The sequence below is a fragment of the Primulina huaijiensis genome, unplaced genomic scaffold (genome assembly GCF_012295235.1).
Source record: "Primulina huaijiensis isolate GDHJ02 unplaced genomic scaffold, ASM1229523v2 scaffold37775, whole genome shotgun sequence".
In the NCBI taxonomy this organism is placed as follows: domain Eukaryota; kingdom Viridiplantae; phylum Streptophyta; class Magnoliopsida; order Lamiales; family Gesneriaceae; genus Primulina; species Primulina huaijiensis.
Window position 1 is genome coordinate 232,232 of NW_027358831.1, and position 24,511 is coordinate 256,742.

General features: G+C 35.9%; 5 protein-coding genes across 5 annotated transcripts; 2 read left to right on the top strand and 3 right to left on the bottom strand.

The window, feature by feature from the left end:
* The first annotated feature begins 1,663 nt into the window (after positions 1-1,663).
* On the top strand, positions 1,664-8,712 carry LOC140968824 (uncharacterized). The gene is made up of 7 exons (XM_073429945.1): positions 1,664-2,149; positions 3,545-7,169; positions 7,254-7,343; positions 7,430-7,495; positions 7,581-7,670; positions 7,956-8,132; positions 8,667-8,712. The coding sequence occupies exons 1-7, from the start codon at positions 1,794-1,796 to the stop codon at positions 8,700-8,702; spliced, it is 4,440 nt and encodes a 1,479-aa protein (XP_073286046.1). The 5' UTR covers positions 1,664-1,793; the 3' UTR covers positions 8,703-8,712.
* Positions 8,713-9,422: 710 nt separating this feature from the next.
* On the top strand, positions 9,423-10,119 carry LOC140968825 (large ribosomal subunit protein bL31c-like). Its single transcript, XM_073429946.1, has 2 exons — positions 9,423-9,581; positions 9,661-10,119. Exons 1-2 carry the CDS (start codon positions 9,510-9,512, stop codon positions 9,988-9,990), a joined length of 402 nt encoding a protein of 133 aa, XP_073286047.1. The 5' UTR covers positions 9,423-9,509; the 3' UTR covers positions 9,991-10,119.
* A 2,888-nt stretch (positions 10,120-13,007) lies between these two features.
* LOC140968672 (probable ubiquitin-conjugating enzyme E2 18) lies at positions 13,008-15,782 on the bottom strand. The gene is made up of 6 exons (XM_073429703.1): positions 15,646-15,782; positions 15,386-15,489; positions 15,180-15,282; positions 14,805-14,868; positions 13,472-13,560; positions 13,008-13,370 (listed from the first exon to the last, which is right to left on the bottom strand). The coding sequence occupies exons 1-6, from the start codon at positions 15,673-15,675 to the stop codon at positions 13,275-13,277; spliced, it is 486 nt and encodes a 161-aa protein (XP_073285804.1). The 5' UTR covers positions 15,676-15,782; the 3' UTR covers positions 13,008-13,274.
* A 2,974-nt stretch (positions 15,783-18,756) lies between these two features.
* LOC140968658 (thioredoxin H-type 1-like) lies at positions 18,757-20,550 on the bottom strand. Its single transcript, XM_073429683.1, has 3 exons — positions 20,294-20,550; positions 19,264-19,386; positions 18,757-19,158 (listed from the first exon to the last, which is right to left on the bottom strand). The coding sequence occupies exons 1-3, from the start codon at positions 20,381-20,383 to the stop codon at positions 19,012-19,014; spliced, it is 360 nt and encodes a 119-aa protein (XP_073285784.1). The 5' UTR covers positions 20,384-20,550; the 3' UTR covers positions 18,757-19,011.
* A 949-nt stretch (positions 20,551-21,499) lies between these two features.
* Positions 21,500-24,446, bottom strand: LOC140968767 (cysteine proteinase COT44). The gene is made up of 5 exons (XM_073429866.1): positions 23,879-24,446; positions 22,966-23,201; positions 22,461-22,601; positions 21,947-22,378; positions 21,500-21,697 (listed from the first exon to the last, which is right to left on the bottom strand). The coding sequence occupies exons 1-5, from the start codon at positions 24,303-24,305 to the stop codon at positions 21,635-21,637; spliced, it is 1,299 nt and encodes a 432-aa protein (XP_073285967.1). The 5' UTR covers positions 24,306-24,446; the 3' UTR covers positions 21,500-21,634.
* Between the last annotated feature and the right edge of the window lie 65 nt (positions 24,447-24,511).

Here is a 24,511-nt window from a genome sequence, read left to right on the forward strand (position 1 = left end):
GTTATATTTTGATATTTCGTGATTTTTTTTAAAAAAAAATACGGATTTACGCATTCATTTGAATAAAAGTTATTTTGTTTTTCGAATATCTTGATTTAGTCCCTTCCTTTCGGTACTTTATTTTAGTTTATAAAATTTCCTGCATTCGTTAATCGTGATTAAAAATCCATATAATTTATTTTGAATCAAGTCGATAATATTTATAATAACTTGTATAATGCAAGATTGAATATCTTTTGTAAACAACATTTAATGTTATGTATAAATTGTAGGTGAAACAAATTTAAATTCAATTTGTCGGTCCTACTCTTTTGATTCCGGACCTGTAAAATTTATTATTATTCCATTTTAAAGCAATTTCCCAAGTTCGAACTTTAACGACCTTTTTCTTTGCATTTAAATTTCACCATCACGACTTGTATTATCCTGAGTTTTTTTTTTCAAAAATATTTACAAAAAAAGCATATCCAAATTACCTTATAGCCCGGCTTTTTTATTAGAGGAAGTTGGTGAAAAATCCTCAATCAAAATATTTCTTTGGATTCACTCCATACCCACAAAATTATGGTACTATGTCATACAAAATGTGGTACACTTCATGTGGAAATGTGGTACTTAAAAAGTATCGAGGGACTGAACACAAAAAATATCGACGGTTGAGGATTGAATACCAATTTTTCGTTTTTATTACCCTTCTAATTTGAGTAAGTATATATTTTAAAAATTATATATTTTTTATATAAAAAATAATATTTTGTTAATAAATTGAATGGAAACTGACATGTGAGATGCTGTTAAGTTTTATGCATGGGAAAACACAGAACAGCACAGTTTTCATTGCACTTTCAGATACAGTTATCTAATGTGTGAGGCGTACCAGCACCAACGCGTTTAAGTCCTTTTTTTAATATATAAATAAATATAATATAATATAGTAATAAAAAAAATAAATTATTTTTTTTCCAATTTTTAAAAATGTAGATATGTGTGATCGCTGTGTTGTCCTATCTCCATTTTCCTACTCAACCCACTTAATTTAGTCGACATATTAGATATAATCTCAACTGAGGTTAACCATATTTTTTTTCTTATTCCAAATGTAAGTAGGTTTCAACTATTTTATAATATTTATTTTTTTTATTCGACGTTTATATCATTAGTAAATAAAAAAATTCAAAATAAATTACTAAGTTTTAAAATAATTTTAAACATTTTCAAAGCTTAGATAGTCAAACACTAAAATAAAATAATTTGATATATTCTTAAATATCGTTCTCCGTCCTTCATAAAAATTTTTAATTTAATATACAAATTTTTAAAAAAATGTTAAAATCAAATCTTAAGTAGAAGTTTTTGAAAATATAAAAATAAATAAAATACACCCTTATGAAAATAAAATAATTTCGATTATATAAAATTTATTTTCAGATCCAACACATCAACCCACAAGAAAAAATAATTTTACAAATTATTACAAAATATTTAACTAAATTTTTTTATGTAATTAAACTAAAATAATACGATTTCAGAGGTTGGTGGCGACGGGAACGTGGCGTTCTGTGATTGGATAAAGGGATATACACTTGCTACACTGAATTATATCTCTGATGGACCCACACTTCATTAAATTTAATTTAATTTTTCTGAGGACTGCAACAGTATCTTCATTCGCAGACAAACAAAGAAAAACCACTCAGAAGCGAGAAGGAAGAAGCAAGTGAAAAACAATAGACTTGAGAAGAATAAACAAGAAACCCTAGCCTCGCCAGCGGGAAATCGGAGCTTTCATTCCAATGGAGTCCTTCTCAAGGCCTCCGCACAGGAGAAAGCAGAGCTCCTCCAACGCGGGCGCCTTTGCGTCTTTCTCCATGAAAAATCCATACGACGACGTCCTGTTCTCCGGGGGTGGTGCTAAGGCGAGGCCTTTTGGAGCTCATGAGTACTCCGAAATTTTCGCCGGGTCTTCTTCGTCTATTCCCGTGCTTGATCTTCCGGGTTTGGATGAAAGGGTCGTGTCGGGAGAATGCCGCAATTCGAAGCTGGATTACTCCAACATTTTCGGAGGTTTGAGGGATGATGACGTTGCTCTTCCGTATGAGGAGCTGTTTAATGGCGTGAAAAGTCCCAAGCGCTCTGATGATGAACCCGGGTAAAGTTTTCATTTTTCTCTTTGTTGGACTTTGTGCCAAGTTTGGAAGTAAAATGGTGTTGAAATAAGGTTAACATTGGACTTTTCTCATTTTAATATTTTGATTGTTTTGTTTGCAGGAAACAATTGGCGATAAATATATTTTATTTTATCTGTGTCAAGGTTCTACTTTCCATGCTGTTGTTTGGTTTAGGAACGAACTGCCTTATACTTTTAGAATCTCTCAAGCTTATTCCTTCATTGACGAGAAATTATTAGTCTAACACTTGGTTATTTAAGGAAATTTCTTTGTGCTTGATTTTCTTACTAGTCTCTGACTTGTTAATGTTGGCTTGTTTTTGTGCGGATACAAATTTAAATATTTTTTCAAAGCATTGTCCTTTTTTGTCCTTTTCTGAGCAGGGATTATTCTGAAGGAACCGCAATTTTAAGTTTGTACATGCCTGTGGTTATTTGTTTTATATGAGTCATGTTGAACGAGTCACTTTGATTCCGAAAGGTGCGAAAAACTTAGTTTAAATTTCTCCAAAAGTTGTTCGGTTGCTTGAAGTGAAGTTATTGGGTTTATGGATTCCAAATTTAGTAAAAAAATTATCCACTTGATAACGTTTGTTCAAAAACACGTAGCGGATATTCATTGATTACATTTCCCTCTCTTTAGGCAGTCGTTATATTGATTCCGTCATTTAACCGTTGGCTATGGTAAGGAAGGTAGGGCAAAAGGAATATTTATAGCCTTGATTACGTGCATTCATTACATTTAGAGTTTTCTTATATATGAACTGCGACAGGATAGCCTTGTTAAATGGTTTTTCAATGCAGTTTATGCTAAAATTTTGTAGGTCTTTCAGGCTAGCCTTGGTTTCGACTAATAATCTATTCTGTGCATTCTTGTAATGGAAAACTCTTAATAATGGAAAAATTAATTCCGATTCCTTGAGTCCTACACGTGGCTTGTGAAAGTTACATGTTAACATGTGTTTTTACTTTGCATTCCATATAAAGTGGATTAAGTTATCGGAGTTGTCTTATAAGACTCCGCTTCATTTCCAGTTACTCAAGGATATTTTTCAATTTGGCTTTATTTCAGTTATTATCAGTCTCTAGTTTTTGTGCTCATTTGTATTTTTGCTAACTATAGTACTTAGAAAATTCTCTAGGGTGAGAAGAAAGAATTAGTTTGCAAGAAATGAGTTACTTTTGGACTTCTTGTATAAATCTAAAGCATGCTCATTGCTGTATCTTTCATACACAAAATACATGTTTTTATTGACTGATGATGTTCTTGTTTATTAAATTTTTTTTGCTTCTATTACGTATCTGGGCTATTGACATGATGATTAGTGTAATTTGTTTGGAGGGCCATTCCTAAATCCTTTACTGTATTTGCTACAGGATTCTAGCAAATGAGAGATTGCTTGCACAAGATCCACAGTCCCGACATTCTCCAGGAAAGTCCAAAAGGTCCTCCGCGGAGTCAGCTGATCAATCTGTTGATGGAGTCAAGCAGCAGTTTAGCTTGTCATTCAATAAGACCAGTAAAAAAAGTGGCGACATATCAAAAGGTAAAACTCACATAGCCCAACTCCAAGCTGTTCCTGGATTTACGTATTTTATCGACGGAACCCAACAGATACTGGGAAAGGAAGATGATAGGTGTGTTCCTTTACTGAAACGTGAAGTTAGTCGCACCTGGAGTTTCAGTTCTGATGTTGAAGAAAATAAAGGTAAAGGTGGATCGAGTTCGGATAACTCCCACATACCAGACAAGTCACGTGTTGTACCGCCACCTTCAAGCCAGCCGTGTAATCTAAGAGAACACAATGATTCGGAGGGATCAAGGACTTCTAGTTTTCGAACCAAAGAAGATGCTTCTGGAAAGATAGGCAGCAACTCTTTACCAACTTTGTTTGAGGAGGAAATAGATGAGAGCTCAATTGCTGGTGTATCTGCAGCTGCCTTGAAGAAAGCTATTGAGCAGGCTCAAGAAAGTATTAGAATTGCGAAAATGATAATGGAAAGGAAAAAGGAAAGTATCCCAGATGGTTCTATACCAAGGTCTAAGGGTCGCTCGAAAGTTAAAGATAACGAAGAAAATAAGAAGTACATTGAGACGAAGAACACGAAAGAGAAGAATGCTGCGAAAAATCATGAAAGATTAGATCCCATATTCCATGCGTTCCAAGACCTAAATGGGAAAATTGATGTGTTCCTTGGCCAAAGTGAGAAAATAAATGATCTTGGAAAGGCCGAGATGGAAAAGGTTAGAGTTAATATGGAAGCAGCTAACGAGCACAGTGGAGCTTTCAATGGGGTGAGTCAAAAATTTTCTAAGTCCTGCAGTCAAAATGAAGCACTTTGTGATGCGGAAAAGGTTGTAATGAAAGAGCTCGGGAACCATGTTGAAGCACATGAAGGGGTGAGAATTTCTCCTGGATTAGAGGCTGAAGCTGAGTGTAGGACCACAAACTCGGAATATGGTCAGGTAGTAGAAAATAACAACTTAGTTATGTCTAAGCATGAACTTAAATCTTACCATGAGGAGATGGGAACTGGCAAGGAAACATTGAAACAAAAAGAAGTGGCTGTTCATTACACCGAGGAACCTGAAAAGGCTGCTGAACTCGCAGCAAGAGCGATTAGTACTTCCCAAAGGACGCCAAAGCTGGAAAATATTGTGGACATAGCTTCAGCACAGGTAGAGCTAACTGTTTATCTGACAAAAGGATCTGAAATTATTCCTGAAATGGTGGAAAGGTCTCCAAATATATCTTCAAGTACGTTGGTGCGAGAGAATGCAGATGATGCTACAAATTCGAGGATCAGTCAGGAGGATGAAGTGATTGATGAAGGCCAAACTGCAACTGAGTATCTGGGAAAACGTGAGAAGATAATTGAAAAGCATGAGGAAGTGGTTAACGTGGAGCACTTGAAGTTGCCTGATTTGAAGTCTGATAATATGATGAATGATCCGCCAAATATGGATGAGAAAGAAGCAATGGTACGAGAAGAGATAGAGGAGAAATTTATAGATCTCAATTTTAGAGGAAGTGGTCACAGACAAAGGAAAAGTTGGGATGAAGAGAAAAATGGAATAAGGTTGGGAGAGTCTGGGACATCTTTTGATAGTAAAGAGCATCTGAATGAAGCCTTGGCGGAATCAATCAATAAGAGGGAACCTGAAGCCTTCCCTGAAAAAGAGGTTACAGAGAAACTAAATATGGTTCATGAACCTGACTTAATTGAAGAGACACTGAACAATTTACATGGTGAAGAGGGGAAAAATTTAGGAGGTGCACTTGAACAAAATGAAATTGATGAGAATCAGACGGCAATTGTTGAAGATGAAGTGGCTGAGACCAAGCAGTTGGAGGGAATTAATTATGCTGAAGTTCAGAAAATCGAAGTTTTTTGGGGCACCGAAGCAAATATTTTTGGAGGAGCAGAGACAAGTGCAGAAAATCAGGATAAACCTGTGTTTCAGGAGGCTGCTTGTGAAATAGATACTGAATCAGTTGATGTCGAAAGTAACGAAACTAGCACCAGCTTTAGTGAGATTCACAGTGATAATCCTTGCAGCATCTTCGTTGAAACTCAAGACCCATGTGATATTGAGCTCAATAACATAATTGAGGAGAACACTAGCGTAGCAGGAGTTGCTGAAAACTCATCAGCAATCGAGACAGGAAAGAAGGTGAAACAACCATTCCACCAGGAGGATAATGATATTCTCCGGACGGACAACTTACATCAAAGTGCCTCTGAAGACAATTTTACCTGTAGCAATCTGCACTATGCCTTTGAAGGTCTTTCATTTGATTACAAGAATGAAAATTTCGGTACAACAAACAGCAATAATGAAGAAAAACTGCCAATGGACAAGAATATCTCCGAAAAAGTTGAACAACCATTCCACCAGGAGGATAATGATATTCTCCGGACGGACAACTTACATCAAAGTGCCTCTGAAGACAATTTTACCTGTAGCAATCTGCACTATGCCTTTGAAGGTCTTTCATTTGATTACAAGAATGAAAATTTCGGTACAACAAACAGCAATAATGAAGAAAAACTGCCAATGGACAACAATATCTCCGAAACTACTGATAGAATTCACAATAATGCTCAAGAAGCTGTTGATCAATTCAACGTGCAAAATTTACCTGAGGTCCATTGTTCTGATAATAGAACAGCTGAATGTGACCTCACTGACGTGAGAATGGTTTCGGAACAAACATCAGAGAGTGACGGAAGATCTGAATCAACATCCAGTCTTGAAAATATGGATGACCTTTCTGTTGACGATTCTGAAATTTGTGCAGAATACACAAAGAATGAGACCTCTGATGAGGAAGAAATTAAAGATCTAAAAATTTCTTCTGAGAAAATAACTCACCTTCAAAGTGAAGGGGTATACTCGGAGGACCAATGTGAAGGGGAACACTTTCATTTACACGTTGAGCCGAAAGAAACAGAGAAATTTATGGAAGATGGAAGAACAATAGAAAGAGGTGAAATTTTAGAGAAGATTAATGAGAACAGTGAAACCTCTACCATGGAAGAGGATTGTGCCAAAGAAAATGTGACGAATTTCGATAAAGAAGATCAGCAACAAAGAATTGAAGCCATCAAGAGGGGAAGAGCTCGGGAAAAAGATAGAATAGCTGCAGAAAGAGCCATGCGCGAAGCTCGTGAGAGGGCATTTGCTGAAGCTCAAGTAAGGGCGGAAAGGGCTGCTGTGGAGAGAGCAGCAGCTGAAGTTCGACAAAGGTTTATGGCAGAGGCGCAGGAGAAGCTGGAGAAGGCATCCAACACGACAAAACTACCATCTGATAAGGCCTCCACAGAAGCCAAACTTCGGTCAGAACGTGCTGCAGTAGAAAGAGCCACTGCAGAGGCCCGTGAACGTGCTCTGGAGAAAGCAATGTCCTCGAAAACTTCCACAGAAGGAAGAGCGCACACTGACAAATCTACCGAGAAGTCAAGAAATAATGGACTAAAGCATAGCTTTTCTTCTTCAGTGAGTATTGTTTATGTGTATTGGTTGCCACATAAAATCTTTAATTAGCGCACCACAAGAATGATGGTTCCAATTTTCCTGCAGGACCTGGAGAAAATTGATGGAACTAGTAATGAATCAGCAAAGAGAAGCAAAGCAAGATTAGAGAGGCATCAGAGGATAATGGAGAGAGCGGTATGGATCTTGCTAGTTATGTTTGGAATATTATAATTAAGAATTTAATCATGTTTTACAATATTTTGTGTCGAAATTTTTTCCAGGCCAAAGCTCTTGCCGAGAAGAACATGCGTGATCTTATTGCCCAGAGAGAACAGGCAGAGAGAAATGTAACATATCTTCTTATAAATTTGTTGTGGTGATACAGAATAGATTCTAGTTGTCCTGTTAACGAGTATCTTTATTTTACTGCAGAGGTTAGCAGAATCTCTTGATGCGGATATTAAGAGATGGGTCACTGGAAAGGAGGGAAACCTGCGTGCACTGCTCTCCACTCTGCAATATGTATGTGCAAACCACCTGTGTACCCATGCCCTTTTTATCGCAAATGATTGTTAGGTGATAATAGTTGAATTTGATCTTCAAGAAGTATGAAACATGCTCAAATGCACTGCTATTGAGTTTGGGTGATCATTTTCGTTCATTTGAGCATAATCTAATTTGATCTCTATTCTGAGAACTGAAGATGAAAGTTATACTGCGTCGATACTGCGTCGATTTATTGTTGCTCTTTACAAAGCCGAAATCTTGTTTCCAACCTAATTAGCTATGTTGTGCATTAATCTACAGATTCTTGGGCCAAACAGTGGTTGGCAACCTATCTCCCTGACAGAGATCATAACAACCCCTGCTGTAAAAAAAGCTTACAGGAAGGCAACTCTGTATGTGCATCCTGACAAACTGCAGCAACGGGGAGCTAGCATTCAGCAAAAGTACATATGTGAAAAGGTTTTTGATCTTCTCAAGGTACGTTGATTATTACCCTTGAAGTACATAATTTTTGTAGGCTTCTGCCATCATCAATACCAGAGTGCAGTTCTTGCTAGCATTACTGGGTTTTATTGACATGATGGTGTCAAGAATATCGAGTAGATATTCATAACTTCCTGGCACGGTGCTATGTTGTGGAGGAGTACGAAGTAAATAAGCTTTTAGCGGCTGTTGCTCTTTGCTGTTGGCACGAAGTATATATTTGATTTCATTAAGGAACAATTATTTTTTAAATGGAAAGAGTTAGTAAAGTTCCATGATGGAGCTACGTCATATGTACAATTTGGTATAACGTTACTATAAGCTTTCATTAGTGGTCCAAGTTTCGGAAATGGGAGTAAAGAAGAAAACAGCCACCAGCAATGCAAATAAAAGCTAAATGATTGGTCATTAATGGCATGAAGTTATCGGTCTTTTTTTCTCGTATCTAATGTTTTTTGCATTTCTCATGTTTCTTGTTCCGTGACACAACTCACATATATGTACTTGTTTGTTGTGTATCAACCTCAGGCTGCGTGGAACAGGTTTTACTCGGAGGAGAGGTAAATGAAGATGCGGTAGCAACCTCGGAAATTGTAGCCTCGTATTTACTTGTCATTTATTGATTTGATTTGATTAGATTAATCTCTGTAGTACAAAACAGAATAAAAGAGCCTGATGTTTGTTTTGGTGAATAGCCTGATGTCATTCGTGCATGGATCTTATAACAGGGTTGCCCATACTTGGTCACTGGAGCTTCTTGATTTTTCACAACCCTATAAGAGAAAAGACAAGCTACAAAATATATTGAACACTTGGTTGGCTATCAAAAACATTTACGAAACGAAAATAACTAATTCTATAAATAAACTGAAAAACATTAATGAGTGAAAGGGTTTATCTGACAAGAGCTTATGAATCCATAAAGTTCATCAAATTAAAATTTAAATAATTCCTCTGGTTTCTAGTTTGTGCACACGTAACTCAAGTGTAAAGCATGACATTGAAATGATTAGAGAAACTATGGATATAATCTGTATTATTACATGCTATACAAAGCATGCATTAGAGCTGTCAAAACAGTTGGATAAGTCAAAACGGTATACCTGTCACATAAAAAAAAGTTGAATTGGATATGCAATATTTCAACCCGTCCAAATGTCAGTGCCCCCACTCCACCCTGCGGCCTAACCTGTCCAATAAATTATTGAGGCGGAGTACTGGTCGGCCCACCCAACTCATACCCGTAAAAGCGGTCCATTTGAAACCCGATTCGGCCTGATGAAAATTGAGACCACTAGAATATAATATAATTGCATCAATAAATCTTCACTTTTATTCACCATCTCTCTGAGCCATTGAAGAGACGAGAAAATGGCTCTTTACCTATCCAACACATTCCTCAGTAAAAACCTCTCCCCTTCTCCATTCTCCCTCAACGACAAGGTAGAACCCAAAAGACCCATCTTTTAAACAATCTTCCTTGAGAAGAGTTTCTGTATTTTTTTTTGGCTGATTTGTGCAGGTGAAACGAGTTGTGGGCAGCAATGACATGCGGTGTAGCTGCAGGAAAAAGGATATACATCCGCAATTCCATGAAGATTCGAAGGTATACTGTAATGGTGAACTCGTGATGACCACCGGTGGAACCAAGAAAGAATACGTGGTTGATGTATGGTCTGGGAACCACCCCTTTTATCTGGGAAGCCGAGCGCAGCTTCTTGTTGATGCGGATCAGGTTGAAAAATTCCGCAAGAAATTTAGTGGGCTGTCGCAGATTATGGAGATTCCTGTGCTTAAGGGAGAGATTATTCTTCCTCCTAAGAGGAAGTCTGGAAAAGGAAAAAAGAAGTAACCCCCATGGTTTAGTTTGCTTTTTCGGTTGAATTTATCGAGAGTCTGTTGTGGATATGAAATGTGATAATTTGGCGATTTGTTACATTGAATTGTTTGATTGTAATGAAATGTGAAGGGTTTGGTTTTTTTGAATGTGTCATTGGTTTTGCTTGATTCGGTGGATTGGGTCTAAAAATAGCAAATTTGCTTATTGGATGTGGAGTTTCCTTCTTAAGCTGATTTCTGGCCATTGGAGTCATTCGTCTGTTACTATTAAATCTATCTAATAAGATACTTACGAGTGTTTGTCGTGCCCTGATATTGTGAAGAAGTTGAAATGTGTAGGATTTGGATGCTGCGATCTCCCAGTTCCTGAAAGTCGAGAACTCTTATCTTGTCCGTATCAGTTTCTTTGATGTGTATGCGCATAATTCACAAATTATGTTTCAAGCTAGATGATAAACAAGCTGAGCATAACATCGTCCACTTTAACTTTTGGAAAAAATATTTTCCTCACTTTTTCAGATGCTTTAAGTTTATCCAACAAATGACAAATCGTGCGTATAGGGTCTGCAATTCGCAGAAAATGGCCACAAATATAATTTAAAGTTAGCAAATAGAGGTCTCTCCTTATGCTAACATTTAGGAATACGAAGAACAAGACAAGGAACAAAGCGACTGCGAAAGTGGAATGGCGACATAGAAGTGATGTAGCCATTCTTGTTTCTTTTGAAGCTCGAGAAAGGGCTTGTGGTGCATGAAATTGTGTTTAGAACCTCAAATATATTTATCCAATTGTTGTATATTTTGTTTCTTGACCGTGGGGTGAAAAAATGGCATCCGGAAAACTATTACAACTATTTCAGTTAGAGCCGTTGTACTCGGAGCCACGTCGGTTTTCAATCATTTTATAGACGTAGATTTGAGGGCGGTCGTGAATGTGACAAACAAAGTATTAACTGCCGTTCAAGGCTGCAATGTAGCGATTTTTCAATCTGAGAAAATTCATAGCTCACAGTAAACAAGTGATAGCTACTCTGGATATTCTAGTTGCTAAGGGCGGAGGATGCAGCGGCAGGAAGTGATATTAGTTCATAAAGTGATCTGGTAATCTTCTTAGGTTGATCGATTTTTAAAAGAAATATTTTTTTAGGTTGATCAGTGCTTTGATTCTGAAAAGAAATAGCTTCTTTCATCCTTAGATCCTCAGACTAAACAACCACTGTAGTGCAGGCCTCAACCACTGTTATCACTTTGTTTCTTTCTTGCACCACAGCCGTCGTGTTACTATCTATCGTGAATGAAGATGCAACACCAAGTACGACAATTTGCTTTTCCAGATGGTCCAAAGCAATTTCAGACAAAGCTGTTGTACTAGGCGCGGCATCTACAATCACAACCTTTTTCAACTATTTTACGGATGCTAACATGACCAATGTGGTGAAAGAAACGAACAAAGTGGTAACTGCGGTTTAACTTGCACTGCAACGGCTGTTCAGTCTGAGAATCAATGTGTGAAAAACGATATTTCTTTTAAGAATGTCGATCAACTTAAGAATATAACCAGATCACTTTATTACCGCCCTTAGCAACTAGAACATCTATCACTTGTTTACTGAGTTCCTATTGACTATTCCTAAATCGAAAAAAGGCTACATTTTAGCCTTGAACCGCAGTTACTACTTAGTTGGTATCTGTTTCACTGGTCTTATTGAATGACAAGTTAAACATGTGCTTGACTCCATCAACAGATAGATCAGCTGACTCTGCGGAGGACCTTATGGACTTTCCTGGAGAATGTACAGTCTCTGGATCTTGCGCAAGCAACATCGCATTTGCTATAATGCAAATACAGTAAAGGATTTAGGAATGGCCCTCCACACAAATTACACCAATAATCACGATATTAATAGAAGCAAAAAAATAAACAAAAACATAATCAGTCACAAAGTATTTTGTGTATGAAAGATACAGCATGAGCATGGCTTAGATTTACAAAAGAAGTCCAAAACTAACTCATTTCCTGCACGCTAACTCTTTTTTCTCACCCAAGAGAATTTTCAAAGCACTATAGTTAGCAAAATACAAATGAGCACAAACACTAGAAACTAATAATAACTGAAATAAACCCAAATTGAAAAACATCCTTGAGAAACTGGAAAATTCGTTTTTATTTATTTATCTTAGAGTCGAGTAAGGCCAAGTATGCAAGCATTCTATAGCAACTTCGACATGCACCAACTATGAGATTGGTGCTAAATGAAGCGGAGTCTTATAAGACACAACTCCAAAGCACAAACATATGTTAACATGTAACTCTCGGGACTCAAGGAGTCGGTATTATTTTTTTCATTATTACGAGTTTTCCATTACAAGAACAGACAAAACAGATTATCACATCGAAACCAAGACTGGCATGCATGAAGGACCTACAAAAGTTTAGCTTTTGTAATTGTATCCGCACAAAAACAAGCCAACATTAACAAGCCAGATAGATACTAATGAGAAAACCAAGTACAAAGAAATTTTCTTAAATAACATTAGTTTTAAATAATTTCTAGTCGATCAAGGAATAAGCTCGAGAGAGACTCTGAAAGTATTTGACAGTTCCTAAACCAAACAACAGCATGGAAAGTGGAACCTTGACAAGATAGTACTCGTGAGCTCCAAAAAGCCTCGTCCGTGTAGGTGTCTCAAAGAATGCCACGCCAATATGTGATGGTCACCCGGTAATTTTTTTAATTAAAACTTTTGTTGGTGTGGATAATGTATTGTTTTTGGAGAAAATTTAATTATATAATGAGGTATTTATTCAATTGAATGTCTTATCTTGTTGTTTTGACTGACAAGTGACAGGCGATAGAAGGAAATGGATGTCTTTATTTATGAAGTAAATGCTTCTGACTTGAAAAAGTACACCGATACATTAAATTAACACTCTAATTACATAAGTTCCAAATTACTTGCTGAATGACTAAAATTTAAGATATGACTGAAGAAAATATCACACAGATACGACGGAAGTTCGAGATCGTGTGAATCGAACTAACCTTGCCTAAATCGTTGATATTGGCTTCACACATTATCCAAAAAGCTACTACATAACGTTCGGGCCAATAACATCTAAATGTTATTTATGCCTCCATAGAGTTGAGAATTCAGAACAAAGATTCATTTTTTCTTTTCTTTTCGAATAGATTTTCTCCTTTTCCCTTGATATTTTCGGAAAAGGGATGAAACAAAATATCTCCCAGCAATAACAAGAGGGGGAGGGGGTGTTACAGGTTTTCCCAATTTCATTTATTAAACTTTGTCGTCATGGAACCACCATCTCGTCTCCTTGGGAGATCTTCCATTCTTACAGTTCTTCACGTAGCGATCATTGTCGGCTGGATGTTGCTGCATAAACACAGAACTCGACTGATCAAATATCTGAGTTGACGTAAAAGAAGACAGAAGTTCCTAGCAGTAAATTTTCTAACAAGCATAATTGGATATACCTTCGCCGTAGAGCTCGATAGCATAGAGAGAATGCTGATGCAAATTGAACTAACAGTCATAGCCGGGGACCATGAATCATACAAAATATCTGCATGGATAAATAACACAAAAAGAAAGAAAATTTAGATTTCCAAACTCAATAAACAAACAAGCCATGTCTCTTTGGTGACGAGAATTGATTTGTGCAAAGAGATCCAAAATATTGATGATATGACTACAATAGTTTGAGGTTACTCAAAATAGTCGTTCTCTGAGTTCAAGTAAATGGACCACATAAATAACAAATACTCGATAACTCTATTTAGAGAACGAGAACTGAGATGACCAATGTAATACTAATCTATCCGTCTCATTTCTCATTTATCCACTACTTACTGGTAACAGTTGGCAGTCTATATCTCAAGTATCGGACTGGTAGCTACAATGCGCAAGTTGTATTGTAAAAAATGGATGGGAGGTCCAAATACTAACTCAATTCCCCAAGATCAACTGGAACTGAGCATTCACAAAGGTTCAGCCTCAGTTAGAGGCAATATATCATTTGTCTCAGTCAACCATCTCTCCCGAGATGTGAAAAGACAAAAAGTTTGCTTTGCTTCATATAAAGAAAAAGATTAAACATGTGGCAGATGAAGCAGATATCATTTAATTTTTCAAGCTTGATATTTATAGAGAAATTTCTTTCAATCACACTCTTTGGAGAACTTGTTGTGCGTTGGTTCAAGGTTTTGTTCTCTCTGAATCTAACCTAGGTTTAGCTTCCTTATAGCTTGATAAACACATAGATCAAGAATGCAATAATCTCTTTGGGTTAGCATGCCTTTTCCACTTGTTCCTTGAATTTTCTAGGGCACGTTAGTATTGAGCCACTGAAAACAAGAATATGGCAAAAAACCAAGCTTTGCTATCACCACCAAACTCTCTTCACCTCTAGTCGAGAAAAAAACTTCTAAATCATGAGCACCAATCTATTACGGAATAAAAAATTTACAAAAACTGAAAAAAATGTCGAGCCTAATTCTTCTCCAATATGCCTACGCATTGTTCGGAGCTCAGCTTCTCCTTTCCACCTAAAATGATTTTCAACTCATTGAAAATGCAAGCAAATCATCTTAACGAAATCTTTTAAGTATTCCTAAAGGCATTCAAATCACTTCAAAACTAAACTGAGTAATGTTTCGCCATCTCATCATTCAAAATTAATAGCTTATTAAGAAGTCCAGAAAACCAAAATCAATTGGCGTGTATACAAACTACAAAACAAATACGCAAAACTATTTAGTAGTAAGGAGTAGGAAAAAAAGTGACCACTAGGAGTACGTGGAAACAAACCTAAACATATATGGCCGTTGCTGTAAATGTGGGGATGAAGAGGAGCAGGGGGAACAAAAATAACCTGCTCAAAAATGAAGACAATTATATAAATCAACCGCACTCAACAACCCAAAATTTAAAAAATGAATTCAACTATACCACATAAAAATATTTAACAAATTCATTTTGTCGGAGCAACGCATTTAATCAAGGAAACGAAACTACAATTTTCGGTGGTAAAACTTATACTTTTCAAAAATGACAAAAATGGTGACTGCCCTGCTTCCAATTAAGTCGGCCCCATTGAAGTTCATGGTTCAATCCTTTAAACATTCATACCATATGTTCAAGAAGTCAGAAATGGAAGAACGATCAAATGTTTAAACAAAATACCTGCGGAGCCTCCATCGGATAATGCTCCGGAAAATCAACCTGAAGCTGGTAGGTTTCCCCAGAGTACAACGTTCCCGGAGCACCGTTGACTTCAATCACCCAACTAATCACACCAAGAATCACGAAATCATTACCTCTAAATTCTAATTTCTAATTCCCAAATAAATTCCCAAGAAACGTAAAGAAAACAGAAAAAAGGGGAAAACCTTTGAAGATTATCAGTAACTTTGTGCTTGAAACCGGCAGGCGGATTCACCTGCCACTCCACCAACTCTTTCTGCAACCGATTACATGCGATCTTGCTCAACGCCTTTAATACCCATATTCCGACACAACAAAAATCAAACAAAAGCAATCAAAAATTCCACCAAAACAAACGAGAATCCTCTAGGGCTACACGTACACAAATACCAAAAAAAAAAAACACACACAAATCCATCGACAAATCAATATATAAAAGGAGGACCTTGCGTGAAGAAGCGGATGAGGAGTTCATGGCGTATTGAAAACTGTTTAGAGAAAGAATTTTTCCCAGGGGTAAACGACGCGTAGCGCTTAATAATGAGCTTAATTACCAAGTATTATTGTGTGTGTTTTTATTTTATTTACAATTTTTTGGTGAAAAGAAAATAAATAATAAATAATAATAATAATAATAATAAATAAATAAATAAAGAAGTTCCTAATGAAAGTACTGAAGAAAAGGAGAATTGTGTTTGGTCAAAAGAAGAAACAGATCTTACGGCTGGTGGTTGATTATCTCCACACGTATTGTGGTAACGATTGATGCCACCTGGCTCATTTGATTATTTACAAATTTTAATAAAAATTAAAAAAATTTCATAATCACGCCAGAAAAAGTTGGTAAATTTGTCCTAAAAATCGTACCCTGCGACGTCAAAATAATTGTAGCTTGAGACGATAATGTCTCGGGTTTCTTCATTAATTGGGAATTTTCCATTTAATTTCTATGGAATTAAATCTTCATCGTGCCTCGAATGTCGATTTTATCTAGAGTAGGTCTATTGTGAGAAGGTCTTACAAGTCTTTATCTGTGAGACTGGTCAATCCTACCGATATTCACAATAAAAAGTAATATTCTTAGCATAATACTTTTTCTTGAATGATCCAAATAATATATCTGTCTCACAAAATACGATCAGTGATACCATCTCACATAAATTTTTGCCTTTTATCTAATCGACCTAAAAATTCACATCTCGATTTTGTGTACACTAAATTTTTTTCTTAGTGGTCATTTTCACTTCAAATAATCTACACTTAATCATATTTTTTAAAGATAGCGGCTTCAATGAAAAAAAAAGAAGAACATAATCGCTTCTAACTTCCTAAATGAATATTATCATTTAAATACTTACTTAATACATTATATTTTTAATAAAGTAGGTGCAATTTCATAAACTACTAACTAAGAAGATGCCAAAAAACTAATTATTTAAAAAAATATTATTTTTTAGCATGCACGAACTTATTCGGATTAAGTACATTTAGACGTTCATTATATTTGATCGAATTACCGACCAACTCCGAAGTTTTAATCCATAAAAACTAAAAATATTTTTTGGTTTTAACCAAGTGGTAATTTTTGCATGACAATATTGGTTTTTCCAACCAAATTCATCAATCAAAATATAATTATACATTAACTTAATTAATTTTTCTCCATAATATATAAAACTCAATAATCCATAATAGATATATATGATCGTTAGTGGGCCAAAATTTACAATAGATTGGATCGTTGTTGGGCCAAATTTTACAACAGATTTGACCAAAAAAAACTAAAAAAAAACAAAAAACAAAACAGAAGAATGAAACATAAAACGAACACCTTAGTCGCAAGATGGGCTTTATCGTGACATGAATATTAAGAAAATGAACATGGTCTCAAATGACATCAGTCAAACGTTAAAAGATAGCAAATACTAAAATCATTGATTACAATTTGCAAAGTCTCTCTTTTTAATAGCAACTTCAATATTATATCAGATTTTTTTTTCATACAATGGGGGTTTAACAAACTAAACATTCTATGCAGTTGTGAGACTCGAATCTAAGACCAACAAGATCTTAACGCTCGGGGCTTACTTTAAAAAAAAAATAAAAAATTAAAACATTGATGAAGATAAATATAGTGGGAAGGCTTACTTGTTTTTATTCATGGGGATATATTAGAATATAAATATAGTGAGAAGGCTTACTTGTTTTTATTCATGGGGTATATTAAGAGTGAGTCTCATGTGAGACCGTCTCACACAAGTTTTTGCCGTATATTAGAATCGGCCCACTACTCTTATTCTTATTCCCCAAAATGCCCTTGAACATGCCTCTATCGAAAGTCAGCAATTCTCGATTTGGACAAATAGGTGAAGCCATGGGTGTGGCTAGTCCCATAGATTCTTGGCTCGGAGTTTAAACTCGGCCTTGTGAACCCGGTCCAGGAAATTAATTAGGTGTATGTGGTAATAGATAATATCAAACAATCAATGCTAAATAATAATAAAAATAATAGGTCCATGGACGAGAGACGGATAATCATTCAATCATAGTCAAATTTATAATAATAAATAGTATTATAAATAAAATTAATAATATTTTTTTTATTAATGATTCAAATAAGAAATCGATCTTATAAAATTGATCAATGAAATCATCTTACAAAAACATATGTAATAAAAGGCACAGAGGGAGAGAGGAGCGTGTCTGGAAAAAGAGAAACAGAGGAGAGAACTATTCACGTGTGAGGAAAGAGGTGACACGTGTGGGAGAGGAAGGGTCCACGGTGGGATACGAAGATCTCCAAGCAATGGAAAATTCACGTGGGATGGCGCATAGACAAGATGACGATGTAACAAGGATTCTCTGGATTGAACCCCCTCGCTTTGGAACTAACTAATGCACACAAGTTCATCAGATTCTGCAATTATCTGTCGTTCCAAATCCAGATATGAATACATCATATCTTCGATTCATGTATATATTTTTCCAGAGTTGTCTTTTATATTCCGATATCACGTATCTATATCCGTAAGATTATTATATAAAAAAAAAACTTTTATCATAATGAAAATTTATTTTGAACAAGGTCAGAAATCACTGTCACAAAATTAACTTGTGAAAAATTACATAACTCAATTCATACTTTTACCAGAAAGAAAAATATTTTGAGCAGGATCGGAATTTTGTATCATAAAATTAACTCGTGAAACGATCTCACAAGATTGTGTGTATTTTTTTATTAACTAGTGTCTAGATTTTATTATAATAGTATTAATTTTATCATTATATACTTAATTCAAATAATCGAATAGACCATTGTTTTTTTTTATCCATATTTTTCTGATTTACTTAATTCAGATAATCGAATAAACGATTGCATTTTCATCCATATTTTTCTGATATACGGGATGTTTTCAGTGAGAGATTTATCTATCTAACATACATCTCACACAGATTATAAGATTTGATTCAAGATCTCTAGGGTTTTAAGACCTCGTCTAGCCCCTTGATTTTTTTATCCATGTTCAATACATACTGGTGTGGAAATGAATAGGTATACATATAATGATTAGATTACATACATACAAGCATTTTCAACAAATTCGAATTTCACGGTAGTCGGAGATTACATACATACAAGCATTTTCAACAAATTCGAATTTCATGGTAGTCGGAAACACTTAAAATTATCACCACAATAACAAGAACATCGAAAAGCCCAAAAAAAAAAAAAACATGCATCGATAGTACAAGTCCAAGGGATGATCAGAAAAGCATGATTATTGTAAGCACGGATATAACCATAATAATTTTAACATCGAGCGGTAATGGTACCATGGAGGTCAATTTTCGTTGCCAAATCTTCCTTCCCTGCACCAACAACCCTGTCCACTTCCAGCCCTTCTTTAAGGAACACAAAAGTCGGCATTGCCTCCACTTTGAATTCCTTAGCAACAGGCTGCGAATTATTGTCAACATGATTTCAAGTATGCTAGAATCTTGAATGGACGATTAACTTGAAATACGGGGTTAATGTCAAAAAAGAAAAGCAAGTTTTGTATACCTCAAGTTCATCGACATCCACCTTCAAGAACATGACATGGGGAGTTTTCTTGGCAATCTCAGCAAAAACAGGGGCAATGAATCGGCACGGCCCACACCAAGCGGCCGTGAAGTCTATCACCACCTGTCACAGCATTTTAAATTACCAGGTCAACACTAAAAAATGCAGTCTAATTTTTGCCACCATAGTTTGAAGGAAAATTCTAACGATTTACTACTACATGAGAACCACAAGGACTGTCGTTCAAAGACACAGACTAGGGCAGCAATTGCTGAAACCCCAAGTTAGACCGACAAGAATATGCTCTGTTTCATCAAATTTTGTAGAATTCATTTCGTGTTGAAGTCCTTCCATTTAGTCCATCTATCATGTACACCTGAGTTGCAAGAATACAAGCTTTGCAATTTAGACATTTCGATTAAAACTGTCCAGTGGACTATTCACTCAAAACCAACCAGGTTACCAATTCTTCATTTGGTCCCATATAAAGACACTTCACTTTCATCGGATAATTTTCAAATCCAAGATTTACAATCCTATAGTCAAGAACTTCGGTTATTTTCAGTCAAAGGTCAATTGAGATTCAGCGGGGCCAAGGAGTATGCTAGCCTTCAAAATGAAATTTTTATTTGTAATTATTAAAAAAAATACAACTTTAACGCGCCCGATAATTATTAAATCAACATGACTCACCCGAATTTCTGGATCTGCAACGGGTCATGCTGATGAAGGATTAGAAATCATTTAAAAAACAGAAATATCATTTTTCCGATGAAACATCAATTATTGAACCCCGGAAAGAGAGAAACAATCAAGGATTAATCACAACAATCAACCACCAATTACGCAAAACATAGATTTACTCGAAACCTAGAATCTACAAACTAATGAAGCTCAAAGTAAAAAAGACAAACAAAATAAAAGCACGTTACTAACTCGAAGCACAACACCCATAAACAAAATATAATCGTAACCAACCCAACAAAAACTCAAATAAATAAGAAAAACCACAGATTTCCCAATTGAATACCAATTTCTTGGACTCAACGCCCTTCTGAAAATGAGACCTCCACTCCTCGACGCTGTGGCAGCCAAAAACCTGCCCCTCTTCCGCAGCCATCTCTCCGATTTCTCGTTGCGAAATGAAGATTTTTAATTCTGTTTTATAAGAAAATGACTAGCAACATGCGTTTGTTTGACGCATGGAATAAGATAAAAGCAGTCGAATTCAAGGGTGCCTCAGATTTACCAAAACGTGAATGTTATGGTAACATTATCTCCGCACCAAAATGACATTGTTTTTCACCAAAACCAAAAGAATATGTCTCTTCGGTTTCACACATCTTTATCTGTAAAACGGGTCAACCCTATCGATATTCACGATAAAAAGTAATACTTTTCGAATAAAAAGTAATATTTTTTTATTGATGACCCAAATAAGATATTGTCTCACAAAATAAGATCCGTAAGACCGTCTCACGCAAGTTTTTTCCAAACCCCAAAAATAACATTACTTTAAGAGTAGGTCTCTTGTGAGAAGGTCTCACGAATCTTTATCTATGAAACAGGTCGACCCTACCGATATTCACAATAAAAAATAATACTCTTAACATAAAAAGTAATATTTTTTCATGGATGACCCAAATAAGAGATCCGTCTCACAAAAAAAGACCCGTGAGACCGTCTCACAGAAGTTTTTGCCTTACTTTAAATGTTTAGCTGTGTTAAAAAAATCGATTAAAATTTACAATCTGAGTTACTTCATTTCATATAACCTACAATTTTGTTATTAATAGGCCTATATATCGATTAGAATGATACGATCTCACGTATCTTTTTTCGTGAGACGAATTAATTATAATCATATTTATAATAAAAAATAATATTTTTTTATATAAAAATTAATTTTGTCATAGGTAAAATGCAAAATGATCTATGAGACAGTGTCATTAAATTTTTTTTATCGATTAATTATATAAATATATTTTATCTCACTTTTTAGTTGTCTTTGTACTTCATTCATACTTTAAGTTAATATTAATTTTGTAAATTAATATATGTTACAGTTTTGAAAATTTTGTAGGACGACATTAAGCAAAAAATGATTGGTTATTGTAAATCTTATTTGTTTGTATTTTCAGTTATATGCTTATTTAATTAATTTTATAAACAAAATTAGTTCTACCCAGTAATTTTCATTAGTACTGAAACTCTTTAACTAACCTACAATAATAAATTTTATCCAAATGCATCAGAATTGTTATTATTATTATTATTATTATACAATGACAACATAGTCACACAGAAAATATAATAATCAGTAGTATAACTGCAATGTTTCCGTGCTCGAGAAAGAACACAAACGAAACGCCTAACTTTCAGAAGAGCTTTCGGCCATTTCAACTTGCTTGATTGATGTGGAGTTGGCAGTCCTCTGCAACCATGAAATGCATTCAAGGGTCACCAAATGTCGATCAATAAGAAAACTAGAGGCACGAACAAGTCAAGTCGAGTTTCAGAACGTTATAATGCATACTACCACATGATTTGATTCAAGTAACTATAGCGATACTCGATTTTTTTCGAGTAGTCGATTGTCACAGCATTGAACTATTTCAAACTTAGAACACAGGGTTAATCTAAGAATCAGAATATTCAGGATGAAGTAGAATAAAAATCAGACCTTGAGACAAAGATTCCGTTCGGTGTCACAAACGGGATACTCTTGGGGGCAGCAGTGAAGATTGTCCTTGCAGCACACAGCAGATACTGCTCCACAGCATTTCCAGTACAAGCATATTCCAAGAAACCTCTGTGAACAACAACACGTTTCACCGCTCGAACAGAAGGTGAAGATACTACATCTGGTAGGACCTGGGGAAGGGCTAGGTGGAGGATTTGGGCTCGTTTTTACAGGATAGGACGCGAGCGTGTTGATTCCACATACACCTTTTGAATTACCTCCGTTTCTTAGAATATGCATATAGCCATCAATTCCCCAGGATTTCCCCCAAGAATTCTTTATTATCCAATAATCTTTTCCATCTTTAGAATCATATCCCACTATTAGTACAGCGTGATCTAACGAAATCGAGCACGGGCCGGTAAATATTCCCTGCAGGTACCATAGTAAATGATCAAACAAAGATGCACTAAGCAAAATACGAGATTTATCGAAAATGGCTGTCTGTATGAACCTTGGAGTACAACTGGAATCCCGTCTCACTACCACATATACCAACACTGACAGGTTGAGTGGCAACAGCCTGTAGCAGCCGCTTCTCATCTTCTGAGGGTATATCAATATAACTGTCTATGGTAACAGCAAGTTGTTTCAGCTGCAATGTAAATTGGTAAGAAATATTAGTGAAAGCAATCAGAACAAGGTTGGTTGGAACTGGATAACATATATAGCAAGGCACTTTGAGCAGCCTGCAACTCCAAGAAGAATAGAGACGAGAAGAGAACTGCGTACCTTTTCCTAAGGCTAGTACAAGTATTAATAGCTTTTATGGTCATCAAAATCCGTAAGGTTGTGCTTGGATCGATGAATTTCAATATCATTGACTTATTTGGGTGGACAAAATCTACTAAATTTCAACATTTTCACATGTAATTGTGATGGATTCTAAATCAAATCTATCAATCCAAACGAACCTAAAAGACAGAAATACGAGTCAAAACAGCTTTTAGCAGAGTTACCTTATTATTGTTACACGTTTTGTCACGACCTTGGAAAGGGTAATCCTTTTCCGTATCAATCCCTTTGTTTGTTATGACGAATTCATATGCATAGTCCATGAGTCCTCCTCCACAGCCGGCATTATAAGATTTATCACAATCAATAAGCTCTTGTTCGGACAGACTGACTAAAGATCCTGCCACAATCTTATTAATGCCTTCAATGGCACCAGTCGCTGAGAATGACCAGCAAGCACCTTCAAAAAATGAAGCCAATGAAAGTAATTTCCTTTACATCTTTCTACCGACTAGATCAATATTTCCATCATAATGATTAACAGTTTTATATCATTTGTATGAAATAAGCGTGCGTCGTATAGAAGTTTTACTTGTGCTAAAACACGACCTTATCTTGTGAGCGGTTGACATGAGAAAACTTAGACATGAGAGTATAAATAATGAATGTAAAATAGAGGGAGCAAGAATCCCCTTATTCAAGCATAAGTTTCCTTTTCTGATATTCTCCCATCTTTCTGTGTAAATATCTCTTCTTGTAAATCTTAAGAAGACAAAAGCCCTCTCGAATAGGCTTAATCCTGACAATCCCCGTACTGCCAAAATACTATCACAATATCCCGTCGACGCTGTATACCCAAATTCAACTAAAACGATGCACTCCCAGTTAAAAAATGGAATATGTCCTTTAAACTAGGATCCTAATTCCTAACCAAGAGTTCGAAAGACCAAAATCTGGGAACAAATTGGGATTTTGCTGAAAAATAACTTAACAGACAGAAAAAAGAATGAACAATCCATCTCCTAATCAAACCACTCAACCATATCATCCTCTATGCATATTGAACAGAGACCCAAAGCTTCCAAGAATCAATAAGGTAAATTTGCGAAGCAACAAAAGATCAAGCAATAAACATACCACAACTGCCCTGATCTTTAACCTCAGTGACAGCCCCTTTGCTCCTCCAATCTAAAGAAGAGGGAATATCAGATTCTTTCAAAAGAGTATCCCCGTCAACTCGAGACTTACTGTTCAATCTGATCACCGAATCACTCGCGGAAAGCGAAAGCCCCAAATACTTGGCCTTAAATTCATGCTTGGTCAGATCAGCAAAGGCATTGAGGGCCAGTGTGTAGGAAGCATTAGCGATTTCATTGTGACGAGTAACATATTCGTAGTTTTGTTCAAACACTTGGAGCCTGTACTGCTTTTCTTGATCCGAAGTGTAATTCTTTCCGTACTGTTGGCACCAGGAACTGAAAAGATCGGGAACTGGTAAAGATTTGCATATGGGCAACTGAAAAATCAGGAGAAGAAGATAGATTAACGGCAAAAACAATCTCATATTGGACTGAGAATCCTCGTGGGGAAACTTCGATTCTCCTAAAAATGAGGTCTCCAAGGAAAATACGAAACATGGGCTTCGTCCATTGGGGAAATTGGTCAAGGTGTTGACTAATTCTTAGGTGTCGATTTGTTTCCACGTTAATACGTTCCGACGTTCAAAAATTATATCTTTTACACGAAAACTCACGGATATTTTATTTGAGA